General features: G+C 32.7%; 3 protein-coding genes across 3 annotated transcripts; 1 reads left to right on the top strand and 2 right to left on the bottom strand.

Annotated features, from left to right (window-relative positions):
• Positions 1-6067: 6067 nt before the first annotated feature.
• On the bottom strand, positions 6068-6949 carry LOC131617511 (uncharacterized). The gene is made up of 2 exons (XM_058888792.1): positions 6877-6949; positions 6068-6719 (listed from the first exon to the last, which is right to left on the bottom strand). Exons 1-2 carry the CDS (start codon positions 6913-6915, stop codon positions 6417-6419), a joined length of 342 nt encoding a protein of 113 aa, XP_058744775.1. The 5' UTR covers positions 6916-6949; the 3' UTR covers positions 6068-6416.
• Positions 6950-10016: 3067 nt separating this feature from the next.
• Positions 10017-14175, top strand: LOC131617510 (uncharacterized). Its single transcript, XM_058888791.1, has 4 exons — positions 10017-10339; positions 12317-12586; positions 13056-13193; positions 13296-14175. The coding sequence occupies exons 2-4, from the start codon at positions 12554-12556 to the stop codon at positions 13443-13445; spliced, it is 321 nt and encodes a 106-aa protein (XP_058744774.1). The 5' UTR covers positions 10017-10339; positions 12317-12553; the 3' UTR covers positions 13446-14175.
• LOC131619388 (PHD finger protein MALE MEIOCYTE DEATH 1) lies at positions 14055-16694 on the bottom strand. The gene is made up of 3 exons (XM_058890491.1): positions 16316-16694; positions 15750-15993; positions 14055-15663 (listed from the first exon to the last, which is right to left on the bottom strand). The coding sequence occupies exons 1-3, from the start codon at positions 16692-16694 to the stop codon at positions 14055-14057; spliced, it is 2232 nt and encodes a 743-aa protein (XP_058746474.1).
• Positions 16695-19606: the final 2912 nt, after the last annotated feature.

Here is a 19606-nt window from a genome sequence, read left to right as displayed (position 1 = left end):
ATAGAGTTTTGTATGCAATATTACTTTTTATTATTATGTTGTCTCTTTATTTACCTTTATAAATGATGTATTTGTATATGATGTTAGAATGCCGAGTCAATATTTAAGTGTTAAAATAACACAACTCATTTGAAAAACATTCTTATCAAAACCCCAAGCATTGAATTAACCTAATCGATTATTTTATTGAGACCCAACAAAGTTAAGGTCTTTTATATATTATTAGACATGGTATACTGATACACCTCAATTACATATTAAATTACTTATATACTCAAAAAAATTTATCATTTTTCTATTATTTTAGTATTCTTTTACTAACCAGCCATAATTAGTGTCCTTAGCACGCTATCTTCATGACTCGGATTTTTTAGTCATTAATACAGTATTTTAGTATGCTGATAATACTTTTTATTGTCTAATTACCAATCAAAAGTTATTATAATATGTTATTACTCATTTCCATATTTATTTAATTATGATCTCTTAGTAATTTAATCAATAACAACTTAAAGAGTTCTCCAATCTCTTAGAAATTTACAATGTAAAGCTAAGCATTTAAATTTAAGAGAAATATGTAGGTTTTAAAGGTTCACCATGGTCCACCATCTCTATTCAGTGGTAGGCGAGAATATCTAGTTCAAACTATTTACTAATTTCACATTCATTTCATAAAGTAAATCATAAATCATTTTGATTGGTGATTAGACAATAAAAAGTATTATCAGCATACACTATGATAAATAACTTAATAATACTAATTAAAAAGAAAAAAAAGTTATTTAAGAATATAAGGTTATTTTCAAAACCATAAATCAATCTTCTTTCACAAATGGGAATCCATTTATTCATAGCTAAAATAAGACTGACGAATAGAGTAGCAAAAATATTCCACATAAATGAATGTTAAGAGAAGCTCAAACTCCAAAATTAAAGGGCGCCTTCTCTTTTCTTTCTTGTGTTTTTCTCTTTAAAATGGTAGTTGTCTCACGAAAACCTTTTTTTCCCTCCCATGGTATTTGCTTATATAGTAGTACAAGGGATCCTATTTTAGATTGTGATGGCGTAAAAATGTGCTAACTGAATTGAGAATGAATTTTAATTGAAGAAGAAAAGCATTGTAGAAGCCTGGACATATTGCATTTTCGTAATAGGAAAACGCATTGCGCCTTGATGGAACCAATGCATTCCTAGAATGTGCAAAATTTGTTTGGACTAGGCCAAACGCATTGTTGGACACGTCAATCCTTCTTTTTGGTCATCAATTATCCAAATTTCCTTTAATCTTTTAGGAATATTTGAATTTTTCTCGGTATTTTACATTATTCATCATATTTGTTAAATAATACTAAAAAAGAATAAATTTCGATTTCTTGGGTTAACCGTCATTTATATAGAATATGTAATAAACTTATTTATAAGCAAAAATAAACTACATAGCAATAAAAATCAGGGCCGTCCTTGGGACAGGGCAACCAGGCCCACGACCCAGGTCCTCAAAAAATTAGGGGCCTTAACATAATTTTTTTGTCTATTTGAGACTTTTGATGTAATATGTTTATTTGCCTTTGTCAGAAGCTTTGTTGATGTTTGAGGTTTTATCTATGTCTAAAGCTTTGTCAATCCTTATCAAACCCATGACTTGCATCTTTAACTGCTTTAAGTACATTGGTTGACTTTCTTTATGATTGCATCTTTACTATGCTGAATGTTTGTCTTTCTTTTATGATCTTTTACTGTTGTCATCATGTTGCATCTTTATCATGATGAGTATCTGTTTCTTGTTCTTCACAGTTGTCATCATCAAAATAAAATCTATTACTTGCAAAACACGGTTCCACAATTATGTCATTTTCATCCATCTTGTTCCTAAATACCCAGATAGTGCCAATGACGGTTTTATCACCTAGATGTGAAACAAGGTCCCAAACGTCGTTACATTTAAATTGAATAAGTTCTTCTTGCATAGCAAGTAACCATCCCTCGTCATGTATGGCATCAGACATGTTCTTAGGTTCAATATGAGAAATGAAAGCAAAGTACTTACAAAAATTATTACCCTGTGATCTAATACTTACACCTTTTTTTATATCTCCCATAATTTGATCCAACAAATGATCTTTTGCAGTTGTCCAATCATGAGGAAGCTGGTTTAAGATCTCTTGTTTATCATCCTCATGTAAGCTTTCCTCTTTATCTTCATTAATGTGCTCATCCTTTCTAGATGGAGGGTCCTCTTTGGGATTTTTCTTGTTGATCAAGTTCTCTATTATCACACTTGAAATATCAGAACAAATACATTTCCCCGTATTTTGGGGTGAGGATTCATCAATTGAAACATGAATATATTCTTCTACCAAAAATGTTCTATAATTGTAAACTTTATAAGTTTTAATCGTAGATGAGCACCTTTAGAATATCCCTTCATTGGACTTAGCATCAAATTTACCAAAATTGTCCTTATTGTTATTTAAAATGAAACATTTGCAACCGAAAAATGCGAAAGAAAGAAATGTTTGGTTTTCTACCTTTAAGTAACGTATATGGTGTCTTCACTAGGATGGGTTGAATAACCACCCTATTCAAGACATAGCATGCAATATTCATCACATCCGCCCAAAAGTACTTAGGTAGGATTATTTCACTTATCACGGTGCGAGCCAATTCTTCAAAAACTCGGTTTTTACGCTTAATAACATCATTTTATTGTGGAGTTCTTAGACATGAAAAGTTATGAGTAATCTCATTTTTGGTACAAATTTTTTGAAATTGATGGTTAACAAATTCACCACCATTATCACTACAGAGTGTCATTATTTTCAAACAAAACATTTTGTACAAGCTTAGCAAAATTAACGAAAGTCTTAAAAGTTTCATCCTTATGGGTTAAAAATAAAATTCAAGTGAATCTAGAGTAGTCATCGACAATCATAAATCTGTAATAATTGCCTCCAAAACTTCTTGTCCACGAAGGGCCAAACAAGTCTAGGTGGAGAAGCTCAAGAGGTTTCGATATCGAAATAACCTTTTAAGATTTAAATGACACTCTCGTTTGCTTTCCCATTTGAGAAGCACCACATAATTTATCTTTTGCAATTTTCATTTTAGGAAGACCAATCACTAGATTCTTGGATGCCATGGGTTGAAATGTTAAGCCCATCGAATCCCTAAGGGTGACGTTGGATTAATAAATCCAACAGATGAACATGGAAGCATCTCCTGTGTCTTGAACATCCGCTATTTAGGAACCATGGCCTTTTCTTGGAGACAAGACCTTTCTCTAGACAATCAAATAAGCAATTTAGGTACTCAAATAATGGGTCCTTTAGGATTAGTTGAGGTACCCTTAAGTATCCATGTCATTTTACCATTGGGAAGTTGGACATTCCTGATATGACAAAGAGGCCTAATGTGACCCTTATCACCACAATAATGACAAATAGCTATAGTTGAAATGCTTTTTCAACTTATCCTAGCGACACATGGGTTTTTCTTGAAAACCGTCCCTCTATCACTTGAAGAAATAGTAACAGATAGTGAAATAGCATGAGTTAGTTGTCCTTAGAGAGTTTCATTTTCAAGTTTTAAAGTTGGACAAATAACACTTTCTACTTTTTCTATATTTTCAACTAAAGTGTCAAAAACATTAAAATGCTCATCAACTAGAGATGTATGTATTTCCTTAAGGGATTCCAAAGCGCTATTAAGATTATTTATCTCCTTTTCAAGTTAAAAAAAAGCTCTTTTTGGATAGAAATTTTCTTAGAAGCATTTATAGAGTCCACATACATATCATTAAAAGCTTTCGACAATTCAATATATGAATATTCATCATAATGATCGAAAGTGCATACTTGTGAGCCTTCACCTTTCTTAAGTGCCATAAAACATAGGTTAGCACACTTATCATCTGAACTTGAACTAGAATCTGAGGAGGAGTTCTCATCCTCTTCTTCCCACACGATTTAGGCTCTACGACCTTAGGCGTCTTAGCCTTTCATCTTGTAGACTTCCTTATCTTTATTTTTATGATGCCTGGTGAGACTTGAACAAGTAGTTCTGTAGTGTCGTGATTTTCCATACTCATAACACGTAACATCAACATCATTTTTCTTATGTTCTTTTTTAGGTGGGTGAGTACTTCTGAAATATACCAAATTTTAGGTGGGTGAGTATTTCTAATGTCACTAGTTTTCCAAATTTTAATCAGCACTAAAGGTCAATTAGGCGCCAATTCTAACAAAACCTAACTTTACATAATAAATCGCTACCGACGGAATTTAATGATAAACTACGCTAAGAATTGAAAACCTAAACATGCAATATCCTGCACAATAAAATGAAAGAGTGAGAGAGAGGGGGGGAAAAGGAGAGAGGGGGAGAGAGAGAGTACACCATGATGTATATTTGTTCGACTCTTTCTTCGAAGGAGCCTACTCCACTCTCCAATGGTTTACCATTGAAATTTTTTCTTCCACGATGTTTTGATAAACATTATTTGAGTTCATACAATCACCAATCCACAATAATGCTGAGAAAAATAAATCTCCTATCTGGATCTTGACTTGTATACAACCTTTATGTTGAACTCTCTCGAAACCTTTACTTGATTCAGGCTTCTTAATCTTTCCAGCTTCACCAATCTTCTCCAAGTCTTCGTGCGTGGTAATCACCCCTAGATCCCACTAATTTCTTGAGCAATAAACTGCCCAAAGATTGAGAAAACTCTTACCCTATTCGTAGGCTTCTACACAACAGTTCCAAGGTCAACGAGAGAGAAAACCTCCTTCTTTTCATTGGAATTTGTCATTACCAATCACAACAACCATAATCTTGCAAGCTCCCTAAAAATCTTATTAAATTCTTCAAAAATGATTAGTTTTCAAGACATGTTTCACTTAACAATTATAGATCTCTATAATCAAATCAATATCTAAATCTAAACAAGAGGTTAAAGATGAAAGAGATATTGTTTGCAAGAGATTTTGAGTTTTCAAAAATGGAGGTTGTTGATTCTCACAAAATCACTCTGAAAATGTTATCAGTTATGTGAGTTGTGTTTGAAAGAAAATGATAAAATGAATTTAAATGTGCTTGTGATTAAGCACAAAAATGGATGGAAAATGTTAGTTGTATTCGAGTCAATAATATTTCATGATTTGAGTCAAATGAGGAAGTAGGGTGAAACAAGATCTCATAAATAAAATCTACCCATATTTATGTGATTCAAGACAATTGTAAGCTTGATTCGAGTCATGAAAGTTCATGATTCAAATCATGTACAAGCTTGATTCGAATCAAACTACACAGAACCAAACAGGAAAATGTGAAAAACTGTGTGATTTGAGTCACGTAGAAAGTGTGATTCGAGTCAAATTAGGCAGTGGCTAGCAAATGGTGTGTGATTTAAATCTATGCAACTTGTGATTCGAGTCACAGTGTTGCATGATTAGAATCATGTGTAAACAGTGATTTGAATCAGATACATCAAAAACTTTATGTAATCCTCTATTTGATTTAATTCAAGTCATGGATTGTGAGTGACTCGAGTCACACACAATAAATCTCGAATTTTCAATTTTTTCAAAATAGTTTTAGATTTCACTTCCCACATAACTTGAACCAATATCAAATATGGTTCTTATTTCGTTAACTCCAGCAATTGACTTAAAACATCATGATCAAACTCAGATACTATTACGAGTCTCACATCGGACAATATATGGCCTGAACATTTGCTTATAAGTGGGGGCAATCCTCACCATACAAGGCGATTTTTGTAGGGATGAGTTAGGCTAAAATCTAATATGGTATCTAAGCCAGGTTTATGATTCAATGGACCACCTGCTATCAAATTTCTGTTATCGGACCACCCATCATTTATTTCCACGCTCAAGTTGTTCAGTCCTAGGCGCGAGGGTGTGTTAAGAGTCTCACATCAGACAACATATGACATAAACATTTGCTTATAATTTATAATTGAGGGCAATCCTCATCCTACAAGCTAGTTTTGTAGGGACGAGTTTCACCAATCTCTAATAAATACGACCAATTGAATTATGCATGTTAAAAAATAAATTAATTCAAAATTCAATTCAAAGATGTGCAATTGATGAGAAGACTTAATTGAAAAAGATAGAGAAAATGAAGCTTAAAAGACAACTAAAAAAATTGTATTGAGATTAGCATATTCTTAATTTTTTGTTTCTTGAATGTTGATTAGTTTGACTAATTAAAAGCCCTTGATAGAACAGATTGAAAGGAAAAACAAAATCACAAATGATAAGTAAATAATTCATTACAATATGAAGTTTAACAATGAATAAAAAAAATCAAATCTAAATACAAATTCTGAAGGTTTTTCTACTATGCAACACTAACACCTATAATGAAAGGGTGTCAGTGTCCGACCCGCGTCAATGTCTCAAACCACCAACATACCATGCTCCATAATTTTTCTTGATATACATATTTTTTATCCAAATTGTCAAAATATCCACCCGATCTTTTAAAGAAATAACTATTATTCTATTCTTGCTATCTTTAATCAATTCAAAAGCATAGCAAAAATCTTCGTCAGGAATGTAATTTTTGGAGTCCTTTAAAATTTTCAAGACATCAATGCAATTCGAAATAGAGTATTGTCCTTGCGCATAAGATGTGGCTGCAATATCATCATTTTCAACTACATATTGTGCTGTCTTTTTTTCCTTTTCCACCTAATGTAAAAAACACAACAAAATAATGTCAATATTTAGCCCATATTCAACACTCAAACAATATAAAGCTACAATAGTAAGCAATTCATGGGAATTTAAGAGATATATAACTTATAATTCATATCATCCAAAAACATAAAAGAAGGATGGACATTACATGAGACTCTGACATAGAGCCTTCTGTGTTGTTGTCCATGGCAGAAGGGAGAAAAAGGGCTTTGGGGTTGCAATAGTTTTAGACTTTTAAAGTTAAATCTATCTAAGTATCTATACATATTTATAGGACCCAAAATGGTCCATTAACAAAAGAAATGGCGACTTAGTCTCCCACTTTTTTTTTTTGTTTGACAAGATAAAAAATTTAGTCAAACAAAAATTTAATCATTAAGCCAACTATATCATCGGCTAATGTGTGATGTTCTCACCACATCTATTTCCTTCTTTGCTTTTATTCATTTTTTATTGTATTTTTATATTTTATTATGTAACAGTTGAAAACCAAAAAAATTGGCTAGGTCTACAAACTTATAGTGACGTGACAAATATACATTCAAATATTTGAAACATTTTTTAATATATAATTATACCTCAATGAATAAAATAATAACATAATAATAATAATAATAATAATAATAATAATAATAATAAGAGTATTAAAAATATATTTTTACAAAAATAACATATAACAACTTATTATTTAGAAAACACATAAACACTACAATTAGTTTTTTTAATTTTATAAATACTACTAGAATTAGGGGTGACAAAAACGGACATCTCCGCCCCATTTACGTCTGCTCCGCAAAAATCCGCAAAAAACTAGAGCAGAGCGGAACAATCATAATTAAGGATGCAAACATAAAACCTTGGTCCATCTTGCAAAAAAATGAGAGTGAGGCCGGCTAAGCCCGCAGACACTACAACTTTTAAATCTAAAAATGCTAAAATTTATATTAATTTTCGTGCCAACAAAAGCCCACATAAAAAACGGCGCGGGCGATCACATTAAAGGGTGATGATCTAAAACTTCAGTCTGCCCCGCACTAAAGTGCGGCAAAACAGGGATCAGACCCGTTTTATCACCCCTAACTAGAACTTCTGTATATGTTTTTCTTTATTTCTCTAATATATAAATCTCCATATATATTATTGACTTAATTGTAATTTGGTTATTCTTTTTTTAATTTTGTTATCTCTTTATTTTAAATTTGGGGTTTTTATTATTTTTTTATTTTGAATCCCTCAATTTTTAAAATTTAGATTTTCTATTCCTAAATTTAGTTTTTTTTTTTTTTTAAATTTTAATCCTCCTTCTAATTTCAAATCAAATTTTAGTGGTATGGTAGTCCACTATCACAGTCACAGTCACAATCCCAAATTTTAGTGCTTCAATTGGCTTTTAACTAATAAATAAATGATTTTGTGATTTGCCCCCACTTGAAAGGATTATTTTCTTCCCACACATTTCATAAATAAAGCTTTTAACTAATAAATTTTTTGGCAACTCTTTGGTGTTCCTCGAGGATGTTCCATGATTGTGTCTTGGAATGTGAGGGGTTGGATAAAGCAGGTAAGATTAAAGAGATAAGCTCATGTCTCCAAAAACTTAACCCTGCTATTAAGTATTGATTGAAACTCGAGTGAAACGGAACAAAGCTGAAGGGATTATGAAAAGTATGAAGCTTAAAGGTCTTGGATAATTATGAGAAACACGAAAATGGAAGAATTTGGAATTGTTGGGATGATGCTCAAGTTAAGGTAGAGTGCGTGGAAAGTACGGACCAGATGATTCACTACAAAGTAACTGATACTTATGGAGAATTCTTGTACTGGTTAAGTGCAATATATGCCCAAAACCATCTTCACTTGAGGAAGAAACTCTAGAATGATATTGAAAATCAGAATGCCCATCAAGATGGCCATGGATGCTTGTTGCACCCCAGAATTTTTCATCCTGATTTGATTTCATTGGCGCATGCTTTAATTTCATCTCGCATCCTTTTATTAGGAAATTTGCATAAACATTCATTCATTTCATAAAACACTTGTGGTTCAAAGGTTCAACAATCGCTCAACTTAGGGTTTTTACAGGTTTTCTTTTAGTTTGAAGATTCTTGTCCAATAAAGGTTTATTCTCTTGCTCTTCCTCAAATAATAAAGTGTGGCTTTAGGGTTATGAAGTATGTTTATCAAGAGTCTGTTTGGTTAAGATACAACGAGTGAAGGTTCGTTGTACCCAAAGTTGATTTTTACCCTTGTGTACATAAATATGAATAATTTTATTATTATTATATTGTATTTTGTATTTTAAATTAAAATATAAAATTAAATCTTAGTTATCTTGAAGCAATTATGAAAATAAATCTTGTGAACAATGTCATAACTTGATTCTATAAGTTCTCTCAAACAAATAGTATCACAAAATTTATGTTATTAAATAAACACAAATAAGTCAATATAAAAAAAACATCTAATCTCTCTGGTCTCTTAATTTGTTACTCTATATAAAGTTAAGTTGAATAACTTATTTACAAATGTTCAAATGAAATAGGCTTTTAACTAGGCTAATAGGTCAATTAGGCCTTCAAAAATGTCAAACTCAGACAAAAAAAAAAGCCTACGATAGACTACATCCAACTTAAATTTTAAATGTTTTAATAGATCAGACTCAGGATGACAAAATCTAACTCGGTTCAACCTATTTCAAACCTTTGATACAAGCGCCTCCTAAATACACGAAGAAGTTAAAGTCTTGTTGCTTTAGGGTCTGTTTGGTTCAAATGAGGGGGAGGAGAGATATTTTAATGGAGGGAAGGGAAGGGGAGGGGAGGAGAGGGATTTTTTGTAATTATATATATGTTTGGTTCAAACAAGGGGAAGGGAGGGGAGGGGAGGGGAAGGGAGGGGAGGGGAGGGGAGGGGAGGGGAGGGAAGTGATTTCGTTTAAAAATATGTTTGATTCACGAGGGGAGGGGGATGGATTTTAATAATAAGTTGATGGAAGCAATAGAGAAAAAATCAAAAAAAAAAAAGTAGGAACATGAAAGAAAATAATATTTTTAAAATAATAAAATAAAATCGAGGATATTTTAATAAATATATTAATTAAATTAATATTAAAACTCAGATCCCCTCCCTTCCCTCCGAATCTTTCGATTCAGAGTAACGCAAAAAGCGTCATTTGGAGGGATTTTGCTCCCCTCCCCTCCTCTCCCTTCTAAAAATTGAATCAAACACATTTCATTTTAAATATTCTCTCCCCTCCCTTCCCCTGGCTCTACCTCGAACCAAACACATCCTTAAGCATCAACTTATCTTATATACCACATCAAACGCTAAATTAGGGTTCCTAGAGAAAACATGATCAAACCAAAATTCCTAAACATCTTTCAAATTTCAAAAACACTTCCTTTAAACCTAAATTTAATTTGGGTATTACTTTTAACTTAAGCTTTTGTCTTCTTTATACGCTGAAACACCAGCTATGAACTTCTCCTTTTTCCTTCGCTTTATTCTTCAATCGAGAAATTACTGCTATGAATGGGAATCCCACATCGTTGCCTCCTCCATACATTGGCGGTTCTCAACAAAATTCAGTCTTTCGTTTTGATTATGGCTAGGTAAATTTGTATTTCTAATTGTAGTTTGTAGCATATTTGTTCAATTCCTATTACATTGACAGTTTAATGGAATTTCAATTCTGGGTCTTGCTAAAAATAGATACTTTGTATGTAGATATTCATATTTGGGGTTGTATTGGTTAGAAATTGAGAAACCCATTTCATCCATATTGTTATGTTAGTTTGTTGCATCTTTGTTCAATTCCTATTACCTAAATGCATAAGTTAGTTTATAGTATTAGTAGTTAATAGTGCTTGATTTGGTCTATGAATGTTCAATTGCAAGAATAAAACTAAGAAAAACTACTAAAGCGTAACTATTAGTATTATTGTTGTGTGAGCTCATATTTAGGGAAGAATCTCATGTAGAAGTAGTTGATTAAATGATTGACACTTAATTGGAATTTCAATTCAAGGTCTTGCCAAAAATGGAAAATTTGCCTATAGATATCCGGGGTTGTGGTGCTTAGAGATTGAGAAACCCATTTCATTTCTTCCTTTCTCTAACAGTGTTGTCAAATATTAGCCATGTCGGTGGCGGGTTTTAGGCTCTCTGCCATGGGCAAATATGTGAGGGTTGATGGCGCCATATGGTAGACGTTATTGTGGAATTTTGGCTCTCCACCATGAACCGCAATAATAAAATTAAAACATTGAAGTTAGAGTGTATGTAGAATTATATTTTCGATATATAAAGACATTTTTTTCATTGGCCTCATCTTGTAAGTTAGAAATTCGCCGAGAAAACCGAATTAATCCCAATGTGATTTTGCCTATTGTCAGATTTGGCAGTTATATTCAAATTCAAATGTATAACTTTAGTATTTTTCTTGATAAGGAAAATAATCATGGTTGTGAAAATGAAACGGAGCTCGTCTAATGACAATTGATTTTTTAATACAAGACTGCAAATTGTCAACTATGAAAAGGAATTGAGAAGAAACGCTTCGGTTTCGTCAATTTAGTCTTTGTCGAGTTTATTTTATTTTCACTACCGAGTATATAAACTCTTATATGATCAGAAAATGAGCCTCATTTCAGAACGGCTGCTTTCTAGGGTTACCCTTTTCTCTCCTTTTCTTCTGGTAGTATCTTGCCATCAGTCAGATCACCCAATTGAATCTAGAAATTCTCCTTCGAAATCTTCTCATTGCGAAATTTCAAACTATCTTTCATTTTTAAATCTGCAAGAAAGGAATGGCGAGCTCGTTTTCAACCAGAAAAATGAATGAGGTAGTTGACCAAATATTTTCCGCATGTGTATAAATTGATCAATATTTAACGAATCTTCCTTGGTTTTCAAATCACTCTCTTTATTTCCTTGATTACAAAATTACCTAGTATTTTGTGAGAAGATTAGTTGTCATGTTGATAGTGATAAGTTCTTTCATTTTGGCTATATTCTTTATTGCATTGCATTTGAATAGGTAATATTTTCTCTCCGGCATAAACTGAAAGAATTTTGCAATTTAGCATCCTTATATATGATCATCTCTAACATAGTTTACATTCGACCTGGTCTCAAATTTTTTTGTTTCTTCATACTGTTTTCACTCATTTTTCCATCATGTTGGTTCTGTTTGCAAAATTGTCTTTATCTCAACAACTAGTTTTGTTTTGAAAAAGGGGGGAACTAAGCAATGAAAAGACATAATTTGTGATATTATTAAAAGAAACATGTAGCACTTGGAAGTAATAAATTGCCTTTATTTGTGATTGCCTCATATGTATTGAGTTTTGTATCGTAATGGCGACAGGAGTTAATAGGGCTCCGAAAAGGAATAAAGAGTGTATAACATCTGTTTTCGATTTTGGTATGCATATAATTATATGTGACGGCTGGAGAAAACGAAAATTGAGAAAAAATATGTTGAAAGTAAAGTAAATAACAAAGTCACGATCAATGATGTGATGACTTTATTTATTATTTTTTTTTGTAACTTTTAGTACTGAATTTATTAACATGATTTTTTGTAGGATGAGCAAGAGGTTCAAAATGAAGTTCACCAGCCAAGGTGGCTTGACGATTTTTTGGGGAAAACGTTCTTTGAACCGTGTTCTTCTCATTTGAATCGATGGAATAACTTGAATATTTACTGTATAAACTGCAAAGTATCTGCTTGTAAGTATTGTCTGTCCTCAGGGCATCATCAAAATCATCAGATACTTCAAGTTTTCAGAAATGTTTACAAGGATGTTGTCTGCCTTGCTGCTATGGAAACTTATATCGATTGCTCAAAAATTCAGGTCTTATACTATATTTATATCTTACCTTGACTATAGATTTGCGAGTCTCTATTGTGTCTCATGAAATGTAACACGAAAGCATAGGTGAAAATTGATTTAAAAGCACTATTTCTTCCTGTTGCAATTGTTGAGATTTCAAGTAATTGAGAAATTGCAAACTTCTTGTTTCAGTTAAGTGGTGGTATGAAAAATTCTGACACAGTTAGATATAGACATTTAGTGCAACACTGGATGATCAACAAATATTTTGCTAATTGTTTTCAATTGCTTCTACCTATATTTTCTTGTAGACTATGAAACTCAATGTGTACCGACTCTCTAAGTGGTCTGTATGTCTCCCTACCCATACGCCTAAGAAATTCTTACCACAACTATGTTTGCCTATGAGAGTAAATAATGGGTTTGATAATTCAATCTTTTTGATTAATGTTAGTTACAGTGTCTGTATTTCATTCTTCTTTGATTGCAGCCCTTCAAATGCAACAAAAGGCTGGTCTTGAATTGTCTTCCAATTTGTGGATCTACATTTGATGACGCGGCATCATGCAACACCAGTAGAAAGTCGAAAGAAGCTCATCCGTATCACTACTGCTCCATTGCTTGCATGGTGATGACAACAATTTGATGACCACAACATTTATTGTTTCCATTTCAATACACTTCTGACATTTAGTTGTTACTGTCTGATCTTTTTTATTTGATCTTTCAGGTAAAAGCTGTTTCAAGAAACTCTGATGATTCAGTTCCTTCCATCAGTTCCATCCAAGCTCCTTCTCATGAATCACGGGTGGAAGCTTCTGAACCTTCCAAGCGAAAAAGGAAACGGAAAGGAACACCTCACAGAGCTCCATTATTTTAAGAGCCTTAAGGGGTCACCAATTCTTTGATAATTTCAGTTATCGAACTTGAATAAAATAATAAAGTTCATATAGACGTGAATTAGTCATGAAGTTTTGAATATTAGAAATATTTTGGATTTTGTTATTTTATTTTTTGGCTTGAACTTCCTCATTATCTTCTGGTACTATATCATGATGTTTTATATGATATTCAACATTTTTTACTCTTAATCTTAACTGTTTATTTTTAACATCAATTCTTAACATCTCGCATCAAAGTTATGTGATGTTGAAGTTGCTGTCGATTTTTTCTGAATACGAGTTATCGTGATTCGTCGTTGTTTAGAAGTTATTGTTTGCATAGAAAACAATTTGGAAGTGAAGACATAAGGTGAATATTTGCCAGAAATTTATGGAGTTCACAAGTATTTTGCCTCAAATTTGGTGTTACATTTTAATATCGAGCTCTTTCTCTCAAATGAAAACAAAGTACTATACATTTCGCCAAAAAAAGAATCGACATTACAACGATTAGTCAGTTATCAAAAATTAGCATTTCAAAAAATTGTTTCAACAAATGTATAATCCAACAAGGTTTTGTTCAACAGTTTACAATCAGTCTATCACATTCAGTACCCATAACCATACTCAAGCAAATGAGTAGCCTCAGGTGAAACAAGAAATGCATCAGCACAATCCACCATACCATAGCTGATAGATTCAATCCTTGGTGGCACAAGTGAATCACAGCATCCAGTACACACAAACAATGGTGGAACAGTCTCAGTATCATCTATTCCACAACATCTTGTATGCTGCCACACCTCACAAATATCACAAGAAACCATTCTCTCACCATCATCATCCTGTGCTCCACACTCACACCTCACCTTCCAGTTATCAGACCCTCCTTGATATTTCAATGGTGTACACAAGTCTATACTAATTCCTCTAATACAAAGCTTCACACCTGATTCAATCAACCCGAAAATCACTTCGCTATCGTCTACACCCATCAGTTCTTTTATATCTGTCACTATCAGTCTCTCAGCTATGCAATAAGTGTCCCTTAAAGCAGCCTCAGCAGCTTGTTTCAAGTCCCTAACTGTGGCATGCAATGGAACAGTTACAATCTCACCACAAGTTGGCCCTTTTAAATCAGCTTTATTCTCGACGAAATTCGGTTTCAGACGGCAAATAAATGTCAGAACCTGTTCCATTTCATCTCTCAATTCCCATTCTTTCACAAAGTGTCTGCAGTCGAGAATTGTTTGAACTGCTAATTCCACCGCCTCTGATTCTGGATAGCCCAACAGCACGTTCTTGTAGAGGTAAACTACATCACTGTAAACATCATTACCAGGAGTTAAAGATGAGGCTGCTGCTGCTGCTGATGAATCTACTTGAGGATTATCGGCAACTGTCATTACTCCATGTTCTGCTTCAGGTGCCTTGAACCCTTTCCCAAGCTCATGAATGGTATACTCAAGGATCCTTGATGAAGGGTTAACCATGCGACGAACGACATAGTTTCCAACAATCACATTGTTCAATGATTTCAGCACATAATCAAGTAAACCTGTGTCACCAATGTGAAGCCTAGCTGCATCCCTCACATCTTGTCTTGTCATTCCACTAGATCCTGATTTCGTAGCTTTGTCTTCTTTCAACGCATCCACAATCACTTGAGCTGCAAACTCTAGTCTCCTTGTTGGCCATCTACTATCCATATTCACCACTGCTGTGCTGAATTTCTTATACCTTGCTGATTTTTCCTTACTCATAGAATCTGATCTACTACATGAAAGTGCTTGTTTTGTTGAATTTCTTGACAGAAATGTTGTAGTAGAATAAGAAGGTGAAGCAGAAGCAGAATTAGAACCAGAAGAACAAGTGATTGTTATCTTTGACACGGGTCGACGAGACTTGACAGTGAGCATGAATCTGAGAAGCTCTCTAATGGTTGTGATTTGAGTTTCACTCATATCTCTATATAAACGAATCATCTGTTTGATATCTTTATGGTACTTTGTCTTACTCAAATCCCTTACAATCTCATCAAGAACTAACGAACCAAGAGTTTCGATTGCTTCATAGTAGTTTTGTTCTGTCGCGCCAAAGCTTCCGCGACAAAACCTGTAGCCCCATCTACCAAACCAAGAGTGACCATAAGCAACTCCATGTAATAATCGAAGATCCATCGACCTTTTCCTTGAAGCATCTTCTACTGCAATTTGCCTGCATTGAAGAAAAAGGCCAAATAAAACACTGAATCATGAATGCAAGAAATATGTAACTACTATAGCTACTACTATTTCTATTACCTTGCTCTAAGATTGCTACAAATTCTGTCCCATAGATCCATGATCTCTCTGCCACTGAGATATTTGGAACCACCTTCAATGCCATTAAGACACACCAAATGGCCATAACCATTGCAATGAATCACACCATGTAACAGATGACTTTGATTATCTAGAGCTTCTTCGTTTAACGGTTTATGCCACGCATTGTCCATCGGAATTATGAAATGGTACCTTCTCTTCGATACAAAATGGCCACTCCAACCTATCAATCATAAACCAAACCCCATACACTATCAGTATCAATATCACCAAAAAACCCCATTTCAGTTCTTAATTAATAACAGATCATACACTTCAAACTAACCGTTTTCGGACACAAATCACAGTTAAATTTACTTCACAATCAAGAAAACAATAAACCATTCGAAAGAGACTGAAAATTCATGCATATACCAGATTCAGAAAACGAACAAACAAATCAAAATCATTGCAAAACGGAACCTACGCATTTCAACAATTTAAAACAGACGCAAAATTCAAAAAACTGAACGGACCCATTTCAAGATTGAAAATCGAAAACGAACCTACGCAACGGCAATGATCACAGAACGGATGAGAAGAGTTGTAAACTTCTTCTTCAAGAGTATAGAACGGAGCCATGAGGTTACTCTTATCATGAATGAGAAACGTGGACCAAAGAGGATTACCCAAAACCGTGTAATCTTCAGGCTCACCAGCTTCTTGAAGAAAGAACCGAACGTTATCACGGAAAGGACCTGAAGGTGAAATCGGACAACCAGGGTCTGCGAAAGATTGTAGCCGGAAAATCTTTGGCCACCGTTTTCTCTTCTTGCAACCGTCGGTGAGAGAGAAAGACATGGCGGGTTGTTCTTGGTGGTGGAAAAGATACCAGCTTTGATCTTCTCCGTTTGTGGGTATCTCAGTTTCACGTGTTGCTTCCATGCACAAAACAGAGCTCGATGCAAAGAGAGAGAAAGAGGAGAGAGAGAGAAGACAACGGCTTAACTGAAAACTGAAAGTGAAACTGATTCAGTTAAACTTCTTTTGCGCGCTCTAGAGTGTTTTGAAATTCAGTTGGGGGCATAAGTGTCTTTTCAAGATGGGTAATATTTTCGAATATTTGATTATTTTAGATATTGAATACTATAGGAATAACTTGTTGTTTACACTCCTACTTTTTACTACCTCACTCACTCACTCACTAGATTATTTTAAAAGTCTGTGCTTTTAAATAAGTTATATTAAAAATAATAAAATTTAAACATCAGAATAATTGATGGTATGATTTTAAAAAAATATGTTTATCTTTATTAAAACTTGACCAACTTCATAAAACAACATTTAGTTGAGTGGCAAGAGTTTTATTTATTTTAAGAGTTTTATATCTAAAATATTTTTACACTGTCATCTAATAAAAATTTATCAATTAACTATATCAATTGATTAACGGTGTAAAACTATTTTATTCTCTTATTTTAATTAAAAATCTTAAATCTAAGAGAAAAGAGGATATGTACTGACTGTGTAAAATTATTTTACACTGTCAACTAATCACCACCATGTATTCCGCCACATCATACTGTAAATTTTAAGTTACTAGTATGATATGGCAAAACAATTAATTTCTACTGGTTGATAGTGTAAAACTAGTTTACAATATAAGTGCATAACTATTAAACTCTAAATTTAACATTGAATCTGCAGCATTAAATATTTTGATATATATATATATATATATATATATATATATATATATATATATATATATATATATATATATATATATATATATATATATATATATATATATATATATATATATATATATATATATATATATATATATATAAAAGACCACCTCCTATCAAGTCATGTTACAATTAAAATTTTTTATATTTTATTTAAAAAATTTTGGTCAAATTATTTAATGGCGAAAATTTATTTTTTATAAATGAATAAGTGATGTGTAGTGAATTTAAATTTGAATTTCTGTGCAATTGAGCATTAAAGATTTAATGATACTATTTTAGAAAAGTAAAAATATAAAAAAATTCATTTTATTTTGATTCAAATATATTTTTAGTCCACATTTAAATATGTTTTTTTGGTCCCCTATATTTCGTGGCTGATTTTGATAATATGATGTACTTAACACATTTAATATCCATATCATTTTTAAGGACAATTTTGCTGAAGTGTTATATATAAATTATTTCACTTAAGCACATCATGTCAGCAAAATTGACTCCAAAATAGAGGGGTAACTAAAACACAATAAATAAATAAAATTAAGAAACCAAATGAAAGGGTAAAAAATTTAAATTATTTTTCAAATAGAGAGACAAATGTGCATTTAAATCTTTTAATTTTTGGTTACAAAAATGACTATAAGCCATGTGATTGGAGAAGCTTAAATAAGGAAATACCGGTTAGAAAATGCATCAAGTCCAGCCATAAAATTGAGTGTTTGTGATTCTAAATTGATTATTATTTTGGAACACTTCATTAGTACGAATTTTATCTTGGGGTGTTGGAGCACTTCACTCCAAATGAAGATCATCTTTTAATATGTTAGGAGTATTGTCAACTCCCTATTAAAATTGTCTTTCAGAAGGTTATGCTTTAAGCATAGTTCTGACTTATTCTTTCTTGTTGAACCCTAGATGAAATTCTCTGATTTTCCTATAAAAACTTTAAATCAATTAAATTACAAGTTATTTTTCACAAACATTATAGATAATATATGGTTATTATGACTTACTCATGTATCAATTATGGTATGTGGAAGTTCCATACACTTTTCCATCTATGCTCCACCTATTATTATCAATTCAGCTCAGATTGACCAAGGGTATGATGAGTACATGAATTATATTTGTCAGTTGAGGATTGAGTTGTCCAAATCGTGCATGGTTGAGAAATTGTACATAGATATATCATGTGGTATTATAAGATATCATGTTCCTACTTGATTCTCACACTAGAAGAACAACTATCTATACCAACTAACGAGGAAACCCTTCTAGAGAAGGCAAAGTAAGGTGGAATTGTGGAATTGTGGGTGGTCTGGTCTGGTCCTTATTTGCGCTTTCATGTGAGACTTGGCAACCTGCTTACTATTTGTGGGACAGTTCAAGCGGATACTAATATCCACATCATTATTCAAGATATCTTAAGGGAAGTCAAGAATGCCTTGCAAGTGAAGAAGATGAAGAAAAGGGTCAGTAGTTTTCGTACGACCCAATAAAAAAATATTTTAAAGATTGTTTGGTTTGGATTGGGTTGTATTTTATAACATTATAATGTATTCTACTTTAAATCTTACATTATTTAATATTTTTGATATTTTTCATTTAATTTTTAATGTCATTTTAGGGTATTGTTTGGGTTGATGTGGTTTAAAGGTGTTATTATAAAAAATATGAACTTTAATGTTTTAAAAAGCTCTTTTGAATTATAAAATCTGAAACCACTATAAGATGTGTCATTTGGATTCAGATGCTAAAATTCAAAACATGTCAATCCATTGAATTCTTTTGTATAGTCTATATTGCACTAACACTTTCAATGAACTAAAATGAACATGAACTTGTTAAAAGTTGTAATTCGATGTTTTGTAAAAAAGTTAGTATTCGACTGTGTCGAAGTAACTAACTGAAGTAGTAGGAGTCATCTGTATTCGACAGAGTCGAACATAACATTTAGTTGTTGTGTCAAAGCCAAAATATAACTTGTCCGTTTTGGACTTGTGTTGTAATTGGGATTGGGGTGTGAGTTTGGGCTTGGGCCTCGATCGCCTATAAATAGGCATGCTATTGTAATAGTTTTATACAACACGCTTAACAGTAATAATA

This window comes from Vicia villosa, linkage group LG7 (assembly GCF_029867415.1).
Source record: "Vicia villosa cultivar HV-30 ecotype Madison, WI linkage group LG7, Vvil1.0, whole genome shotgun sequence".
Classification (NCBI taxonomy): Eukaryota; Viridiplantae; Streptophyta; class Magnoliopsida; order Fabales; family Fabaceae; genus Vicia; species Vicia villosa.
The sequence above is the reverse complement of the archived record's forward strand: the minus strand, read 5'-3'. Positions and strand labels throughout refer to the sequence as shown.